We start from the raw sequence: 17,582 nt of genomic DNA on the forward strand, positions 1-17,582 counted from the left end.
GCGCCGAGGCGGCCCGACTTCCTCAGAACCCTCACCACAGCTATGGGCACATTCGCTCATCTAATGAAATTACGTGTTTAATGTTTTAGCCCCCAGACGTCAGGGCTAGAGAATCTGTTTTCATTTCATTCCCAAGCCTGGCACAGCTTGCCAAGGAGCTGAACAGGAGGTAGGAACCCACAAGAGGTTTGGAGAAAGGGGTCGCTCGGTGAGCTGACAGCCGAGTGCGACTGGAGGGCATTCCAAGTCCAAGGAGGCTGATCTCGCGCGAGGAGAGGTCCTGCAGAGACGCTGCGATGACCTCTCCGCCGGTGTGCAGGGGCCACAGACAGGTGGCGGGGTGGGTGAGGCTGCACTCCCCAGTCTACAGACGGCGTTCACACCTACCGCCGGGAACTCGGGGGGAAGAAAACCAGGGTGCACAGAACCGTGCGCGGGCAGCGCAGCGGCGGCCCCATTTCCCGCCTGGGAATACCAAGGCCCGGCGGCAAAAGAAGTCCGCAGGTCCTCCGGGCCGAGCCTCGCGGTGGGACGCCACAGCCCTCCTCCCAGGAGTGGAGTGTCCGGACTCCAGTACTATTTGCATATCCCCCGGGGAGCCCGAAAACTCTTGGCTGGAGTCCGGAGCCGAGGTGGCCGGGATGGACTTTGGGGGTCCCCTGGAGCGCGTCCCACAGCGCGCACCAGTTAGCGCCCAACTCGCCAACTCCGGGACTTTTGCAAAGCTCCCGCGGGCGGGGGAGCAGCCGAGGAGAGGGCCGCACCATCGCGGTCCGAGAGGGGGGAGCGGGCCGCCCTGGGCCCGTCGCACCCGGGCGGAGCGGAAAGAGCATCGAGAAGCCGCGGCCCGGGGCTCACGGCTTTCGGCAGCAGACACTGAAGAGGCCGAGGCGGAAACACGCAGCTCGGCGGGGCTCGCGGGCGGCGGCGTCGGCGGAGTACTCCCACCCCGCGGCGGCGGCGCTGTGGCGGAGCCCGGCTCCCCGGCCGGCGAGCGGCGGAAGTGCCGCGGAGTTGGAGCGGGGCCGGCGCCGCGGCCGCTTCTCTTCGCGGAGCTGCTGCCGCCGCCGGGCGGACGGGCGGACGCGCGGAACTGGGGGCGGCGCGGCGGGGCCGGCGGGGCGCGGCGGGGCTGACCGGCCCCGATGAGGCGGAAGGAGAAGCGGCTTCTGCAGGCGGTGGCGCTGGTCCTGGCGGCCCTGGTCCTTCTGCCCAACGTGGGGCTCTGGGCGCTGTACCGTGAGCGGCAGCCCGACGGCACCCCGGGAGGATCCGGAGCAGCGGCGGCCGCGGCCGCCGGACAGGTGAGTCCCCAGTTGCCATGGAGTTGGGAACACGCTCTCCCGGATTTCTCTTCTAGCCTTCGGTTGGTTCCTTCCTTCGCAGTCCGCTGTCTGTCTTCTCAGAGTCAGCGCCAGAGACGCCTCTGTTCTTCCCATTGTTTTAGGTGGGAAAATTGAGGCTCAGAGAAGGGCAGGGATTGTGCCCGCTATTCAGAAACCGAACCAGAGCTACAAACCAGGGCTTCTGATGCCCATAGGTTACCATCCTCTTTCCTGTTCCATCCTCTGTTGTGTTTCTCACCTCTTCCAGCATCTCTCCCTTTTGGAAGATCCTGTCTGCATCCCCGTATCCCAGGATGGCACCTTCTTCTGGAGGTGCCGGTCCTTCTATTTGGTGTCCAGGTCTTTTCTACTCCCCGCCCCCCACCTGCTGATCCCAGTGTTTCCTACTCAGGTTGGCCCCTTTCTTTTTTACTCATTTGCCCAAAGAGGCCTCTGGACCTCCTTCCTGTCCACAGTATTCACCCTCCCAGCCTTCTTTCTTTCCCAGATCCGGTGGATTCCTCGGAAGATGCAAAGATCATGCTCTCCTTGGAGCTTTAAGCCCTGGAGAATAGGGGTGTTTGAGCTCCTGCTCTTTGAGGGACCAGGTGCCTTTGACTTTCTGGGAGTCCAGAAGTGGGAGCTGTGGTGGGAAGACCCCCCACCCAAATTCCTCAGAGGCTATTTGTGCCCAGGGCCCTGAGCATGGAACATCAGATGCTTTCTGTCCCTTCTCAGAGTACTACCTGTGACGCCTTCTGAACTTGTCCAGGCTGATTAGGTGTGGTGTTTTTTTGTAGCCAGGACTGGGATTTTAATTATTTTTGCCTCCTCTGAACTCAGTTATGTACGTGTGTGTGTGTGTGTGAGAGAGAGAGAGAGAGATGAGTACATATAGACTGATAGCAAAAACTCTGTCACATCACTCCTACTCTCCCAGCTCCTGGCTCAGTAGGTGCCAGTCAGGATATATATGCCATGAACTGTTTCACACAGTGGGACATTTAAGTTTTTCTTGTGGGATTTGTTTTGTCTCATGGCAGGTAGATAATTTTGCATCAGGGTTGAACTTGACTGATGGTCGGCAGACAGGGGAAGAGACTGACTTTGGATGGTTTGCCCTTATCTTCCCAGGCTCAGGCTGCTTGCTGTCTTATGTACAGAGGGCTCTTTATGACAGGGCTGACCAATCTGAGGACAGCCTGTCGTTTTGGTAATTGTTGCAAACCATCCTGGAGGACCTGCTTACTCCTTCTGGGAGATCTTCCTGTTTGAAAGCCAAAGCCCCAACTCCCTTCCTAAACCCCCAGTTCAAACCCTGACAACTGACTTAGACCCATCTCTCTTAAATTCTGTATCCATATGGGTTTTTCCTGCATGAAATCTGTTCCCACCCTGGAGCAGCATCAGGGGCAGGAGGTCAGGGTTCTGTCCTCAGCTTTACTATAAACTTGTTGTGTGTATCCTTGATCACCTCCCATCTCCCTCCCTGAGCTCCCCTTTGGAGAAAGCTCCATCTGTGATATGTGGTCTCTGGTCCAGTTCTCTGTGATACCATCAGTGAGTCAGTGTGGAGTACAACAACCACTTCTGTTTCCCTTTCCTGAGGCAGGAGCCCTTTGTAGCATCCCTAGCTGTGAGGGCTCCATCCTGGACACAGCCCCAGATCAAGGGGGCATTGTCCTGCCCAAGTGCAAACTCTCCTTTGGAATAGCTGTAACCAGTTCTAAAATAGCTCCTGACATTCTGCCTCTGCCCGGAGAAAGCCCTCGTATTTCATCTGCTGTGGATGCCAGAGACGTCCTGATTTTCATTTTCTATAGACCCAGATGTGTAGAGAGAAGGTCAAGGTTAACTGCCGGTTTGGCCTGAGCTTTCAAAGTAAATTACTCTCTTGCACAAGAGGGGATTGATGGAGTAAGGCAGCCTTTGGGGCAGAGAGAGGGGAGCAACAGCTGGGCGCTGCTTGGAGCCCGTAACTGAAATGGACAGAAAGGCTTATCTAGGAAGGTCTAGTTCTTGTTCGTTTCTTTTGCTTTAGAATATCATGAAGGGGGAGAGGAGCCAGAAGTGGAAAAGGGATTTGGTGGTGATGATAGGGGATTGCAACTGATGATCTTTGCTTTAGAGAAAATATCGTGTCTCCTGGGAGCAGCAGAATGGAGCTGTTTCCCAAACGACCAGCTCTTCTAGGTGCTATAGGATTCTGCATTCGTCTGCTGCCTTTCAGGAGCACTCTGCCAAGTTTCCACACAGCCCCTTTTGTGTTTCACTCTCCTGCAGATGCAGAGCGCTCGGCCTGGCCCCCAGCCCCTCTGAAAGTCAGCTGGCCTCGAGAGAGGAGGCTGACTTCTCAGAGCACTGGGGTTCCGTCTCACGTCCCAGAGGGCTGGAACCTGCACAGACCACGTCAGGCTGCTATCTGGAGAATCTGGCATCTGGAGCACACACAGCTTCTTTCGACAGAGCTGACCAGTTCTGAGCTCAGCTTGTCACTCTTATAATTGCTGAGAATCATCCCAGAGCACCTAACTGATCTTTCGAGTAGAAATAACTACAGAGGCTCTGGAGGGAAGTCAGACAACGGACTTTACCCGAATGAAAACTGTATTCCTTGTGGGTTTGGGGGAAGTTTCTCTGATAGTAACATACTCACTATTTTAGTCGTTTAACTCTTTGATTTCTCCACTGGATTAAAGAATACAGGATTTTGAACTCAGAGGGTTTATCATCTGCTAGAATGTTAAGTCTGCGTAATTCATACTTGATTATGCTGGCTGTACCACTGGAGCTGGGTAGGACAGCTAATTTGTAAAGGACACAAAATGCTTCAAGGATTTGAGCATTCCTTTGGTTGAACAGCTGGCTTCTTGGAAAGTTGCAAAACCAAACAAGAAAAGCAAGTCTTGAAGCCATCTTCATTTTAATTTGAGGGGTGCCTCTCCTTCCTAGTCCCAATCTGTGTAACATCTTGGTGTGATTGTCTGGTCTGTTTCACATTCCAGGCTTGGGAGCTGGCTATTAAATACCCATGTTAAAGAAATACGATGCAGTCTCTCCCAAGTTCTGAGCCTTAATCGCTTATGAAAATGACTTCATTGGATAATAGCAGCTTGCAGTAGAACTTGGGATAATGGAATACCAATGGGATAAGAAGGTGGGATAATGGAATACCAATGACTTTAATTTTCAAATGTCAAGAGTTTTTCCTTATTGTGTCAGAGCTGAACTATTCTTAGAACATCCAGAAATCAAAACTTCCCTCCTCCTTCCACCCCGTTTTTTTGGCTTTCTGGTGGCAGACCCTTACCCATTAGAAAGTGAAGGACCCTAGTAAGGTCACCAGGGAATGATTTATCTTCCACAGAGGGGCTGGGATCCTTTAGATTGCTAATCCCTTCTCTGTCTGTTTGCCCAGCTGAAATCTGATGCCGCTGGGGAAGGGTTGTTGATTTACCTGAGCAAATCTGACTTCCTGCATTCCTTTATCATCCTAGGCTTGCAGGTTCCCTAGGAGCCCAACGGAGGAAGGTCTGGGAACAGAGGCCTGGGTTTTACTTCACTTTCTTGCCCCAAACTCACTGTGTGATCTCAGGAAAGTGGTTTAACCTCTCTGGGCCTTAGATTCTCCATCTGTGAAGTGAGGGCTTAGGTTCAGAAGGGGGAAGGTAAATGTGTGTCAGAAGAGCATTTCCCCTTCCCTGACCGGGGCAGACATTGCTAATCAGTCTCTTTTCCTCAAAGCCCAGACTTTGCCTTAACTGTTTCTAAATGCTGCAACTTAAGTGGAGTTAATGGCATGTTGAATCTCATCTGCAATGGAGAGGATAGATACTTTGTTAGGTCTTTCCCAACTCCAACATCCTGGGATTCTGTGAGTTTGTTTGTAAGCTTGTATTGGAAAGACCTGGTTAGTAGAAGCATGTTTAAATAGGCCACTGTATCTAACTTGTGATGAGACCACTGCTTTAGGGATATGTTCATACTCTAATGTCTTCTCTCAGACTGTGTTCAACCTTTAATCTGTTGGCTCCAGTGACACGATAACAACTAATGAAATCAGGAATGAAAAAGCAGAGGCTGATTTAAAGGATAACCATCTTGCTTGCTACCTTGTCCACAGTCAGCTCTTAGACAGAGATGGCATCAGGATCTCATCACTGAAAAAATGCCCTGAGGCAAACTTGGCAGCCAGTAGTATGTCCCATGGCAGCTGAATGCTCATGAGGGTGTTTGCAGTGGGCTCTGAATTTTGCATATATCTGTATGCCATATATGGGGCTTCCCAGGTGGAGCAGTGGTACAGAATCTGCCTGCCAATGTGGGAGACGCGGAAGACTCAGATTTGATCCCTGGGTCAGAAAGATCCCCTGGAGGAGGAAATGGCAACCCACTCCAGTATTCTTGCCTGGAAAATTCCACAGATGGAAGAGCCTGGCAGGCTACAGTCCATGGAGTTGCAATGAGTCGGACACGACTGAGCACACACACACACAGGCCATATACGTGTCAGAGTCAGCTAGGGAAGAGCCGATGCCCCAGGAGTCCTTCCTGCTTCACAGAGAACCTCTGTCTTCATGCCCAGGGAAAGAGGCAGCCTATACGTCCCTGAGTTGCTGTGGCTAAGGAGTGCTTCATGACTTCCCCTCCCAGAAATGTCTTAAGAGTAGAAACCACATCCGCTTCTGCACATAGCTAAAGCCTTGGCACTTGGAAAATAGTCAGAACGCGTTTGCTAAATGATCTCTGCATGTCAGAGCAGGAAGGGTGCTACAGAAGTTATCTAGTCCAAGCCCTGCCTATTGTAGATATGGAAACTGAGGCCTGGGAGAGGGGCTGTCAGTTGCGAGAGGGAGGGATGCAGACAGAACCCAGTTCTTCTCTGAGTTCTTCTCTAGTTCACTACGCTTATTTTTCCCCTTGACAAGGAAAAATTTTTTTCTTAATACTTGATCCTTCTCTACGATTATATCCCTCTTGAGCCAAGATTATCAGTCTCAGTTTTGGAGGCCAGTACTTATTGAGACCGATTATCTGCTGGAATTTACTGGGTTGTAAGTGTTTGTTGTTTTTTGCAGATCTATTTTTGTAAATTTTCCTCTTGAATTTTTACAGTTTTAAAGAAAGTGAAATATATTAAATTTGAAGGTGGCAGTGGGATCCAGCAGGGCCATAGAGGAGTTAAAAGGATGCGTAGCACGTGGCACCGTTAGTGCTCCTGTGGCAGACAGAGCCAGTCTGTGTTTAAGAGCCATGTCTGGTTCTGTCAGTTGAAGTTAACAGAATGAATTAAGTCATGTGGGCTGAGCTGAGTAAGGACCTATACTGCTCGTACTCAGTCGTGTTCAACTCTTTGCAACCCCATGGACTGTAGCCCGCCAGGCTCCTCTGTCCATGGAATTCTCCAGGCAGGAATAGTGGAGTGAGTTGCCATTTCCTCCTCCAGGGGATCTTCCCAACCCAGGGATGGAACCCATGTCTCCAGTGTCTCCTGCACTGGCAGGCAGGTGGGTTCTTTACCACTAGCGCCACTTACTGGAATATATTAATTCCTGTCATTGCAGTGGACTTCAGGTGTGGTGTGATCTAGAGGTTCACATTCTAGACTGAGCCCCTATGGTAGCAAAGAAATGGTTGTAGCTCTATCTGACCTCATGTCCACACCCAGATCCTAGAAGAGAGAGTCTATCTCTTCTGGTAGCTTCTTTATAAGAGAGTAGAAACTTGTTTCCTGTATACTCTAGCAAGAATCCTTAGGTGTTATTGGCCCAATTTGGATGTAACCATGCACACTTGTCAGGAGGAAGGGCTACGCTGATGGACCTAACCCACTCTGGAGCTAGGGGTGGGGCCAGGCCACTCCAATCACAGGAAGAGCAGTTTCTGGGGACAATAACTTGGATGCTCTTATGGGGAGGAGGGGAAATAAAATCTAGGGATGAAGCCAACAATTGTCAACTCCAGAATCCTGCTGACACAGTGTCCCAGGCAGTCACTACTGGGGCATCAGATTTGGGCCTCAAGGCAGAACCTCTTTGCCATCTTGGACTCAGTTCTGGTTACTGAACCTGCAGTCTGGAGGTCCCTGTTCTCATCCCAGCCCTGCCACCCCTGGCTGAGACTTTCCCTCTGTGGGTCTCAGTGTCCTCCTGGGAAAAGCTCGGGCACAAATGCTTCCAGCTAATGTAAGTAGAGGGTTAAGACGAGGAGCAGTTAAAAGCTGCCTTTATTTAATCTTATGAGTTCTGCAGCCGCCTGCCTTTCCCCTCATAGAGCTGTCCCTCTCCCTCATCCCCCTGCCCCCCATTAAAAGGCAGTTCATTGAAAATTTCTCTCAAGCTGAAAAAGAACTTCTGTCTCTTCAGCTTCCACTTTTTTTTTCTGCCTGGCCCTTCTTAGCTGGAGGAGGCGGAGTGTTCATACTTTGAAAGCTAGAGGAAGCTAAACAATTCCGCTTGCTGTGATGGGTGGGTGTGTATTTATCACTGTGTAGCTTTCTCTCCATGTGTCTCTCTCCTCTCTCTTATCTTTGGATGGTTCCTATTTGCTGCCCTCTGCTGAGTATAGATAGTAGAGAAAAGGGGAAAAGCAGGCCCATTTTTTCCTTCCCTTGGGTTCTGAGAGAATTCTGAGCTTCAGATGCTAAATTGTCTTCAGATTTCTCAGATGGTAGAAACCACAGTATGAAATGACACTGACAACATGGTGATGATGTGGATGATAATGAAGATAATAATGTTAATGACAGTGATTAACAGCAGCTACTGTTTGTTTAGCACTTATTCTGCTAGATGTTGGACTAATAAACCCTTTACCTGTACATCTTGTTAAGTACTCACAGTTATAAACAGGTGGGAACCAGTGAAGGCATGGAGGCTCACAGAGGTGCAGATATTTGTCCAAGGATGCACAGCCTGTGGTCACTGAACTGGTATTTGAGCCCATGAGTCTCTGACCCAGAGCTGAGGCCAATCAAAGGCCCTGCTTTCCATGCCGCCCCTCCACCCCGAGATCTGTGCAGAGCGGAGGGACCATGGCTCTTAGACTGAACTTCCTCGGTGGCAGAGAATGAGCCCACAAGGTCACTTGGTGACCTTGAAGAGGAGCCTTCATCCTACCCTGCTGAAGCCCCATTGGCAAAGTGACTTCCCAGTCCCCCTAGATTGAGACTGTGGGACAGTGTGTATGGCTCTCGTTTTGGAGCTACACTGCCTGATTCAGATCCTTACCCTTGGGCAAATCACTGGACCTCCATGCCGGGGATTCTTGGCCTGTAAAATGGGCATCATGTTAACTGTATAGGGGTGGGCATTCTGAGGGTTAGATGAGTCACCGCAGGTGGAAGCACCAAGCCTGGTACAGAAAGCACTCAGTGAATGTGGTACTGCTGCTACTTGTGGGCAGTGCCTGGCTCAGAGTTAGGGATCCATTCTTCGTGGCCTCCCTGTGGCAGAAGTAGGGAGGGATGCTTACATTGTCATTGTGTGGAAGGTGGATAGGTGGCCGGCCTCATGGCACAGACGTCACCAGTGGAGCAGGGCCAGATATTATTAATTAGGGATGGGAGAAGGTCATACATGCACAGGCTGCTCTGTGTACCCCACTCCCTGACTCTTTGGAATCTGAAGTAATCATTGGCCATGCCCACCCACTTTCTCATTTGGAAGAGAATACAGATCCTCTGCATCCATCTAGGTAATATTATTAGCCACTTCCAGGAAGCATTCTTTGGTTACTCCAGCCACCAAGAGTCGCTCACCCTGCCTTAGTTCCCCTGAGCCTTGGCATTCTCTGCCCACTTAGACCAGAGGCCCTTCCAGGAAGGCATGGTCTTGTCTGTCTTTCTGTTTCTCCCTCCCTGCCCCTGTCCATGTGTTCCATGAGCCTCTGGACCTCCATGTACCTGTTCCCTTGCCTCTGACACCCTTTTTCCCTGCCACCTGGCCCCTAAACCCAACTCACCCCTGCTGGGACAACTTTAGGAAGCAAGTCTCTCCTCTGAACCCCTTATGGAAGTGTATCATGCAGCGTAGTCAGCGTTTTTTATCTGTCCAAACCATCTGCTCCTGAAAGCAGGAACGAACCTCCATTCTAGTCGCCCTCTCTTGATTGCCCTAAGTATTTGCTGAGGGACTGAGGAGCAGGCAGGTGAGTGAGTGATGTGTGCATGCTAGGTGACTGATGTCCGGGTCCAGGAAGCCTGGCTCTTTTGGAACTGCAGGGTGCTTCGGCATCCCCTAGGAGCCCGTTAACAGTGGAGGCTCCAGGGCCCACGCCCAAGGAGCCTGCTTGAGCTTGTCTGGAGTGGGCCAAGGAGCCATGTATTCAATAGCTCCTGCTGAGAGTACAGCAGGGAAATCTCTCCGCCCACATCCCCAGCTTTCAGCACCCCCAGAAGGCGGACCTTGCTTTCCTTCCCAGGTGCTCCCTCCTCTCCTCCCAGGAACGCTTTGAACAGCTATTCCTGGGGAGTGCATTTATCTGCACTTTCTCCGAGTTGCCAGCCAGTTCTCCCTGAGGGACTCAGGTGTCTGTTAATAGTGGCACAGTGTCAAATGCAGACAGCTCAGAGTCCGGGATTGGCATCCGGTCTGAGCCATGCACTTTGCAAATCACTTTGCAGTGAGGGGCACGGACTCTCTGGGGCACTAATGCTCCACTTTCCATTGGTGCCTGTGATCTGCTACCCTTCCGGGATGGGTGCTGTGCCATCCTGCTGTGGGGGTAGGGGTGAGATGCCCGCAAAGGGGGCAGGTACTGAACTCGGGGCCTTCCTGGGGAGGGGTCGCATCATGGAGACCCTCAGGGCCTCTCCCTTGATCTGGAGAGAGCATGCAGTTGTGAACCAGCCCCCTGACTCCCAGGCCCAGCTCCCCAGCACTGCTTCCCCATGTCACGGTGATGATTAGATTACGTCAAGGATGAGAATATGAACAGAGAGCTTCCCTGACACATCCAGGGCCGCAGAGCTGGGAAGTGATGGAAGCAGGGCTCCAGCCGAGGTGTCTCCCCGGAGCGGAGCGGAGCGCACAGCCCGGGGCCTGTTCCTGCTGCCTCGCCACCCAGTGGGCCTCTGACCCTGGGTGACTCCATCCTCTTCCCCAGACAGGAGGAGGCCGCAGAGGGAGGCTATCGTGAGCCCCACGAGCCTGGTTCTGGGGTCGTGTGTTGGCTCTGGAATGCCCTTCCGTGAGCCGGATGCCTCCGTGCAGTGTTGGAGCAGGTCCCACAGCCACCTGGGAGCCTCGCTCCTGGGCAGCTTCCCCCAAAGCCTAGTTAACCAGGGTTGTATGTTCGGGCTGGTCCACCTCCTGGAGGAGGAGAGACCAGAGCTGTGGAGCAGAGGGGCCTGGCGGGGCTTTGGAGGAAGGGGTTTCTTAAAAGCAATAGGTTGGAAACATCTGGTGGCGGAGTGTGCGTGAAAATTACTTCCTGCTGGTGAAGCACATTGTATGTGCTCAACAGAAAACTGTAATTTTTGCATGTCTCCTCCTGAGTATTGATCAGAGTCTGCTGCTGACAGTTAAAATGTGTACGTGTATGCACGTCTGTTTGTGAAATAACCAGTTTCTAAATTTGGCACCTGACTTTAGTGAAAAGTTAGCGACTCTTGTGTTTTTGGGACACCAGGGGCTGTAGTTTCAATTCCTAGTTATTCTATTGGTAATAAACCTTAATGGCTGTCTCCTTCAGAGAATTTCTTTTATGACTTTATTTCACTTTTGTACTATATTACTTAAAAAAAAAACCACACACACCTTACATGGTGCTTTATTGGAGTTTGCAAACTGGTGGCCTGTGGGCCACATGTAGCCTAAAGGTGTGTTTTGTGTGGTTCACCCAATGCTGGCCCATGGATGGTTGGGTGTCTCTATTTTTAAATGTTAGTAAGTTGTCAGTACCTAAAACATTGAAATACTACACATTTTAAAAAATTTTCTTTTCGTACTCTTGGGAAAGAGCAGAAGAGTCTAGCATCACAAAAAGTGGCTACATCTGGGGAGCAGCTGCCCCTCTAGACAGGCTCCAGCTCTTGAGTTGACTGCCACCCCCACCACACTTTGTGATCTCAAACCTGGCTTCTTCACCTTTTCATGTAACTGCACTGGTCTCTGGGGACATTTGAGTTTGGGAGCCCTGCTTTATAAAACTTGTGTTCAGTTTGTTTTCTGTCTCATGGCAGAGGTAGGATGGAGTTTATGGTCCCCACTTGACAGATGTGACTACTGCAGTTTAAAGAGCATAAATGAGCAAGTAAGCTGAGGTTGGTCTTTCTGAGTGTAAGCCTAATGCACTTTCCAGGGGAGTGAAAATGTGGTTACTTAGAAATGTAAAATATAAGCCTTAGGCTCTTGAATCTATCTGAATGACTCCTGCTCTGTGTGAGCCTAGAAACCACTTGCCTTGCCTCTCTGTCTCTCTCGAGGTTCTGAATTTGAGGTCCACCCCGTCTAATATAGTTCATTCCTGCTGTGTCGGGGGCCGCCGTTGGTTCATTAGAACTAATGTGAACAGAGTCTGCTGTGTTTTCTGCCTGTGTTTCTTGGCATGTTAGGGAACCCCAGTATGTACATTCCTGTTATAGGGGGTGTGTTAGGAGTCTGTGAAATGAGAAGAAAGACACTTTTCCCAGCAGAAACGGCCTTTGGGAGGGGGCCCCTCAAAGGCATCCAGGGGCTTTTCTGGAAAAGAGAGCCTGTGTGAGGGCGGTTCACAGAATGCAGCCACCTGGGTCTCTGAGTAAAGGGGCCTTTACCAGGGAGATAGCTGCAGCTCTGGCCAATCCTCTCCCCGCCCCCCCGACCCTGCCCCGGCCCCTTTCAGGAACCTTCCCTTGGTGGTTCTAGGTGGCTGCTGGCGGGGCGGTGGAGGGTGGAGGTAGGGGCCAGTCCTGGGCCGAGAGTTCCGTCTCTCTCTACCCTGGCTCCTCAGCGGTAGTGCTGACCCCCATTGATCATTGCAGTCTCGCTGCCCGCTGTGCGCTGTGCCAGTCTTCTCTCCCCACTGTACTGAGTGCCCTTCTTCTTGTTCGGTCAGATGGATTCTTTACCACTGACTGTATCACCTGGGAAGCTGCTAAGTGCTCTTACTGTGCTCATTTTGCAGATGGCAAAACATGGGCGCAGGAAGCATCAGTAACTTCTCAGGTCTGCAGAGGAAACACGTGATAGGACCCGGACTCACACTTCTGACTCTCAAACCTTGCTTAACTGCCTCTTAATTACCCTGTTTCATTGATGCCTGTGGCAAGCCATTTGACCTGTCTTTGCCCCGATTTCCTTGCCTGTAAAGTGGGGATAATAGCTTCCTGGCACGTGAGCCGAGGACAGGTACAAGAGCCTTGTCAGCTTTCAGATCTGGAACTCTTCCTGCACCCCTCCCTTCGGGCCATTGCCAGGTTTTGCCATCTGCTGGGTTAGCTTTCCCACTGGGAAGGCCAGAGTCAGCCCCACACATCTGGGGTGCACCTCTCCTGACCTCCCTGTCCCCAACCTGGATCCTAGCTGGGCCACTGCTCTTCCCCTCCCCTGGCAGTGGGAGAGGTGGTGGAGCCCTGCCAGGAAACAATAGGGCACATTAAGAAGGCTGCCAGGTGCCAAGAGAGATATTAAAGGGACATTTGATTGTTTTCACCCTAATTGTCGGGCTTTTGCTCTCTCTCTCTTTTCTCTGTAGCAGATAAGGGGACCACAAACCCGGGTGTGGGTTTCATCCCTTTGTGATTGAGGGGGCTCTCTTTGACTTTGGGTGTGATGCACGTCTTTCAGCCCCTCTGATTCTCAGCCCTCTCTTCTCTCTGTATGTCTCTCTCCCTCTTCCCCTGCCCACTCCCCAGCTGTCCCCCCTCTGCCGTGTGTGGCTCTCTGAGCAAATATGATGAGAGATGAGACTGCAGAAGCCATCTGCCTACCACTGTGGAATCCACGATCCTAAGGGGGACTGTTTTTCATCTTGCTCCATCTCTCTCAACTGCATCTCTGCCGGATGGTCAGCCGTCATTGGCTTGAACACCTCCAGTGATGGGAGCTCACTTCCTTTAGCTGAGCAGAGTCCTAGGTAATCTATTGCAGCTCAGGGTGGCCTGGAGGATTTCTCGAGTGTCCACTACCCATCTTTGCAGGCTTCTCTCAAATCTTTCCTTTCCCAGAAAGTCTTCTCTGACCTTCCTGTTAGAATTAATCTCTGTTGCTTGGAAATGCATATAGAATTTAATTTATACAACTTTACCGGCATGGATGTTGTGCTGTTTTGCCATTTCTCTAGGCAGAGGGAAGTTATACTGAAGGAGCTTTCCCAGCAGGACAGCTGAGAGGGCTTCCACTGGAAAGAACGGGTCCCAGAGAGCTGTCATGTGGGCCTGGGCCTCCTCCTGTCTCTAGAAGTTCCACCCCCAAACGTGGCCAACGTATTTTATGTATTCTTGCAGTCCAGAGAATATTTTAGGCTTTACAGGCTTTGCGGTCTCTGCCACATCTCCCCAGCCCTGTCATTTTAGTGTGAAAGCAGCTGAAGACAATATATAAATGAATGGACATACCAATAAAACTTTATTTGCAAAATCAGACAGCAGACTGGTTGGCAGGCCCTGGTTTGCTGACCCCTGTTGTGTTCTCTTCCTAGTGGAGGAAATGCCTTCAACTGCTGTGTGACCTTGGGCAGGTCTTTTTCCAAGGACCCCCATCTCCCATTAAATGGATGAATGGACTCCTATGGGTTGAATCGTGTCCCCCACAAAAGACATGTTGAAACTCCAACCCCCAGACCCTCAGTATGTGACCTGCTTGGAAATAGGGTCATTGCAGATGTATTTGATTAAGGTGAGGACATGCTGGAGCAGCATGGTCTAGTGAGACTATATTGTGTAACTGACTGGAGTCCTGCTGTGAGGAGAGACACAGAGAGGGGAAGAGTCGGGGGCAGAGATGGGAGCTGTGCTGCCCTAAACCAAGGAGGCCTGGAGCTGCCAGCCGCGAATGAGGCAGAGGCTCACCCTCCCCTGGAGGCTTTGGAGGGAGCGTGGCCTTGCCAACACCTTGCTTTTGAATTTGTAGCCTCATACTGACTGACTGACAGTTTCTTTTTTAAGCCACACAGTTTGAGGGAATTCTTTATGGCAGCCCTGGGAAGACCATTTTCTCATCGGATTGTTTTGTGTGTGTCATGAGTGTGTCTGTGTGAAGATGGGCAAAACACTCTTAGCGAAGGCAGAGATGATTGTCCTAATCTCTTCCAACTACTTCAACTCCTCTTTAGTTTATGGGGAAAATCCTTACTTCCTATGGAGGATTAGCTTATTACCCTGTACATATGTATTCTTTAGCTAAAGTCATTCTCCTTGTCAAGAGATCAGCGTTTTCATTTTTTGTTTTTTTTAAAGGAAAAAAGAAAACCCACTTAGCCGTTATCCTTGAATACCAATAAGTAAACGTGTGTTACATTCTGCCTTTTACTTAACCGTATTGTCTCTCTTTTTTTTTTGAGTTCCAACTACCCTGGTTTCAGCAATTTATTTCTGTTTCTGGGCCCCCATTCTATTGATTTGGGGCGGGGATGGGGGCAGTTATTGCTATGTGATAAGTACAGAAAACAGCCCCTTCCTTCAGAGAGCTCCTGGTCTGTCGGGAACACAGGTTCACAGTGACGTGGTGCCCAACGCAGAGCAGCCTAAATACGGTGGGCGGGAGGGGTCAGCCAGGCACTGTGTGGCGCCAGGAGGAGGTCAGGAAGGATTTCTGAAAGGAGGTGACTTTTAGGGTGGCCCTGGGACGGCGGAGTCTGGCGGGCTGCTGTCTATGGGGTCGCACAGAGTCGGACACGACTGAAGCAGCTTAGCAGCAGCAGCAGTGAGAAAGGTTAGGAATTTGGTGAAAGCACGCATGTTGGAATTGAAGCCTGTCACTTGGCAGAGTCACCGAACCTTCGGGTGCCCAGTAGAGAGTAACTGCAAGGAGTGACGGCTGGGTCACAGGGGCTCTGCCTGGGAGGCGGGACCTCAGGACATGGGGAAGCTGGGGATAGACTTTTCACGGATCACCTTGACCAGATCCAAGGTGTGCCTCGGAAAGGTGAATGTGGCAATGCAGAAAGCACCGGAGCCCAGAGCACCAGGTGGAAGTCTATGGGAGTGGAGGGAGAATGAGTCCATTCATTCATCCGCTATGCCCTGCTGTGGGCCAGCTACTGTGCCAGGAAGCGAGACCACCAAGATGCATGACTCACAGCCCGCAAGCTTCAGACACTCATGAAGATGACTCCTCTGCAGGCTGCTTTGGTAAGACACAGTCCTAAGCATTTTACATACATGATTGTTCTTAATCTTCACAGCAACTCAATGGCCAACACACTATAAACATCCCCATTTTATAGATGAGGACACTCAGCACCAAGGACACAAAATGTTGCACCCCAGTCTACAGCTGGTCACTGACGGAGCTGTGGCTGGCCTGCAGGGTCCTGAACTTTCACCACTATACCAGCTGCATCTCTCGGGATCCAGTGGGATCTCCCTCTGGTAGAACAGGGGCAGGGTTCTATGTGAGCACACAGGAGAGCCAGTTAACCCGGATAGTCGGGGGGTGGAACAAGGAAGACTTCCTGCAGGAGGGACTCATGACCTAAGTCTTTGAAAGCAGAGCAGGGCTGGGGAGGGGTGAGGAGCACAGGGGTTCCCAGCAGAGAGGAAGCACAGCCAGAAGCCTGGAGTGGGGAAAACCACGTGGTGTGTACAGGGTCTCCTGAGTTCAGTGTTGTTGGCCTCTGAAAATAAAGCCAGGAATGGGCCTGGGAGAGGCTGGGATGCTGGTGGGGCCAGGTCCATAGGCTGGATTCCAAACAGTGGTTCCCAGAGATGTGAAAGGTGTTAGGCAGAGAAATCAGGTAATCAGATTTACTCTCTGATGAGTCCTGGAGATCTAGAGTTGAAAAAGACCTGGAAGTCATTTATGTCACCCATTGTCAGATGTCTGCACGTGAGGCCAGGTGGGACAGGGCACTCCCAGGATAGCACTGCAGGGTCAGAGCGCTCCAAGCGTGGGACGAGGCCCAGAAGACTCAGTCTGTGGTTTGCTGGCTTTGGGGCCTGTAGTTCTACTTCATCCAACATGTCATGAGCTAGCAGATTCTGACTGAATCCTGGAATATGCCCAGGCTGACTCTGTGCCAAACACTTGACATTGCAGGAGGAAGGGTCAGGGTCTCTGCTCTGTACCCTAGGAGCTGGGCAGGTGGTTCGGGGGCTGGGTGGGGAGAGGATGCACAGTGGCCTTTGAGCTGATCTGTTTGCTGTACCCTCTTACCTCACTCCCTCCCCACCTCACCTGCAGAATTATGAGGTCACAGATTTACCTGGGTTTGAATCCCAACTCTGTACTTTCCTACCTTTGAGACTTGGGGAAGTGATTGAATCTCTTTGTTTTTCCTCTGTTAAAATTTTTATGTAAATCAGGATTAAATTAATTCATATACACAAAGCACTTGAAACAGTGCCTGGCATATAAAAAGTGGTACATAGATGCTGTTATTATGTCAGGACCAGAATTTCTTAGCTTAACCCCAGTTATGTTGGCCAAGGTCCAGTGAGAGGAGAGAGAAACTACCTGGTGATCTGCACATGGAACTTGAGTATAAAGAACTGTTCACTGAGACAGGAGATTGGAGTAGTGAAGGATAGGCCACTGCAAAGTAAAGAGAGCTCTAAACATGTTCTGGAGAATGTGGGAGTAGCAGGTATAGGAGCATTCTGTAGCCTTGGCAGAGAGACAATTCCTAAGGAAGAGCTCCCTCCTGGGCTGAGACGGAGCACTCAGGGAAGATCCTCACCTTCCCTCACCCACCTTTCCCCCCTTGCTGAGATCTTGGTTTTGTTTTGGAGGGAACAGCTGCGCTTACTGAACGGCAGAGAAGTAGCTCTGGTGGCACACCAGCGAACCCTGCTGGGGGAGGCTCTTGGTGGTGGGGTAAGCTGTTCAAGGTGGGGTAAGCTGTTCTTGGTGGGGTGTCCCATGGAGCACATTCAGCTACCAAACTGCTCAAGGGAGTAGGTGTTAAGGGGAAGCTGCTGGCCACGGCAGCTGGATGACGCAGAACGTGTGCTTGCTGCCAGCGCCTGGACAGATCATCTGGCCCGTGGCCTGCCTTGCAAATACACCAGAACCAGGATGAAAACAAAAACAAAAGAGCCTTCCTCTTGCATGTCTCTCTAGCATCTACTCAGCATCTCTCTAGCATCTGCTGATCGCTGTTAACAACATGTTATCT

The 17,582-nt window shown here is 51.2% G+C and overlaps 1 protein-coding gene across 3 annotated transcripts in view; it reads left to right on the plus strand.

Moving 5' to 3' along the window:
- Positions 1-1,036: 1,036 nt before the first annotated feature.
- The window catches only part of GALNT10 (polypeptide N-acetylgalactosaminyltransferase 10), a 215,203-nt gene continuing 198,657 nt past the window's right edge, over positions 1,037-17,582 (plus strand). For all 3 annotated transcript variants that reach the window (XR_011486940.1, XR_011486941.1, XM_070465683.1), the window contains exon 1: positions 1,037-1,304. Coding sequence is in view for 1 of the 3 variants with exons in the window: in XM_070465683.1 (XP_070321784.1) it covers positions 1,146-1,304 (159 nt within the window). In the remaining 2 variants the exon portion in view is untranslated. The remainder of the gene's footprint in view (positions 1,305-17,582) is intronic.

The sequence above is a fragment of the Odocoileus virginianus genome, chromosome 3 (genome assembly GCF_023699985.2).
Source record: "Odocoileus virginianus isolate 20LAN1187 ecotype Illinois chromosome 3, Ovbor_1.2, whole genome shotgun sequence".
Classification (NCBI taxonomy): Eukaryota; Metazoa; Chordata; class Mammalia; order Artiodactyla; family Cervidae; genus Odocoileus; species Odocoileus virginianus.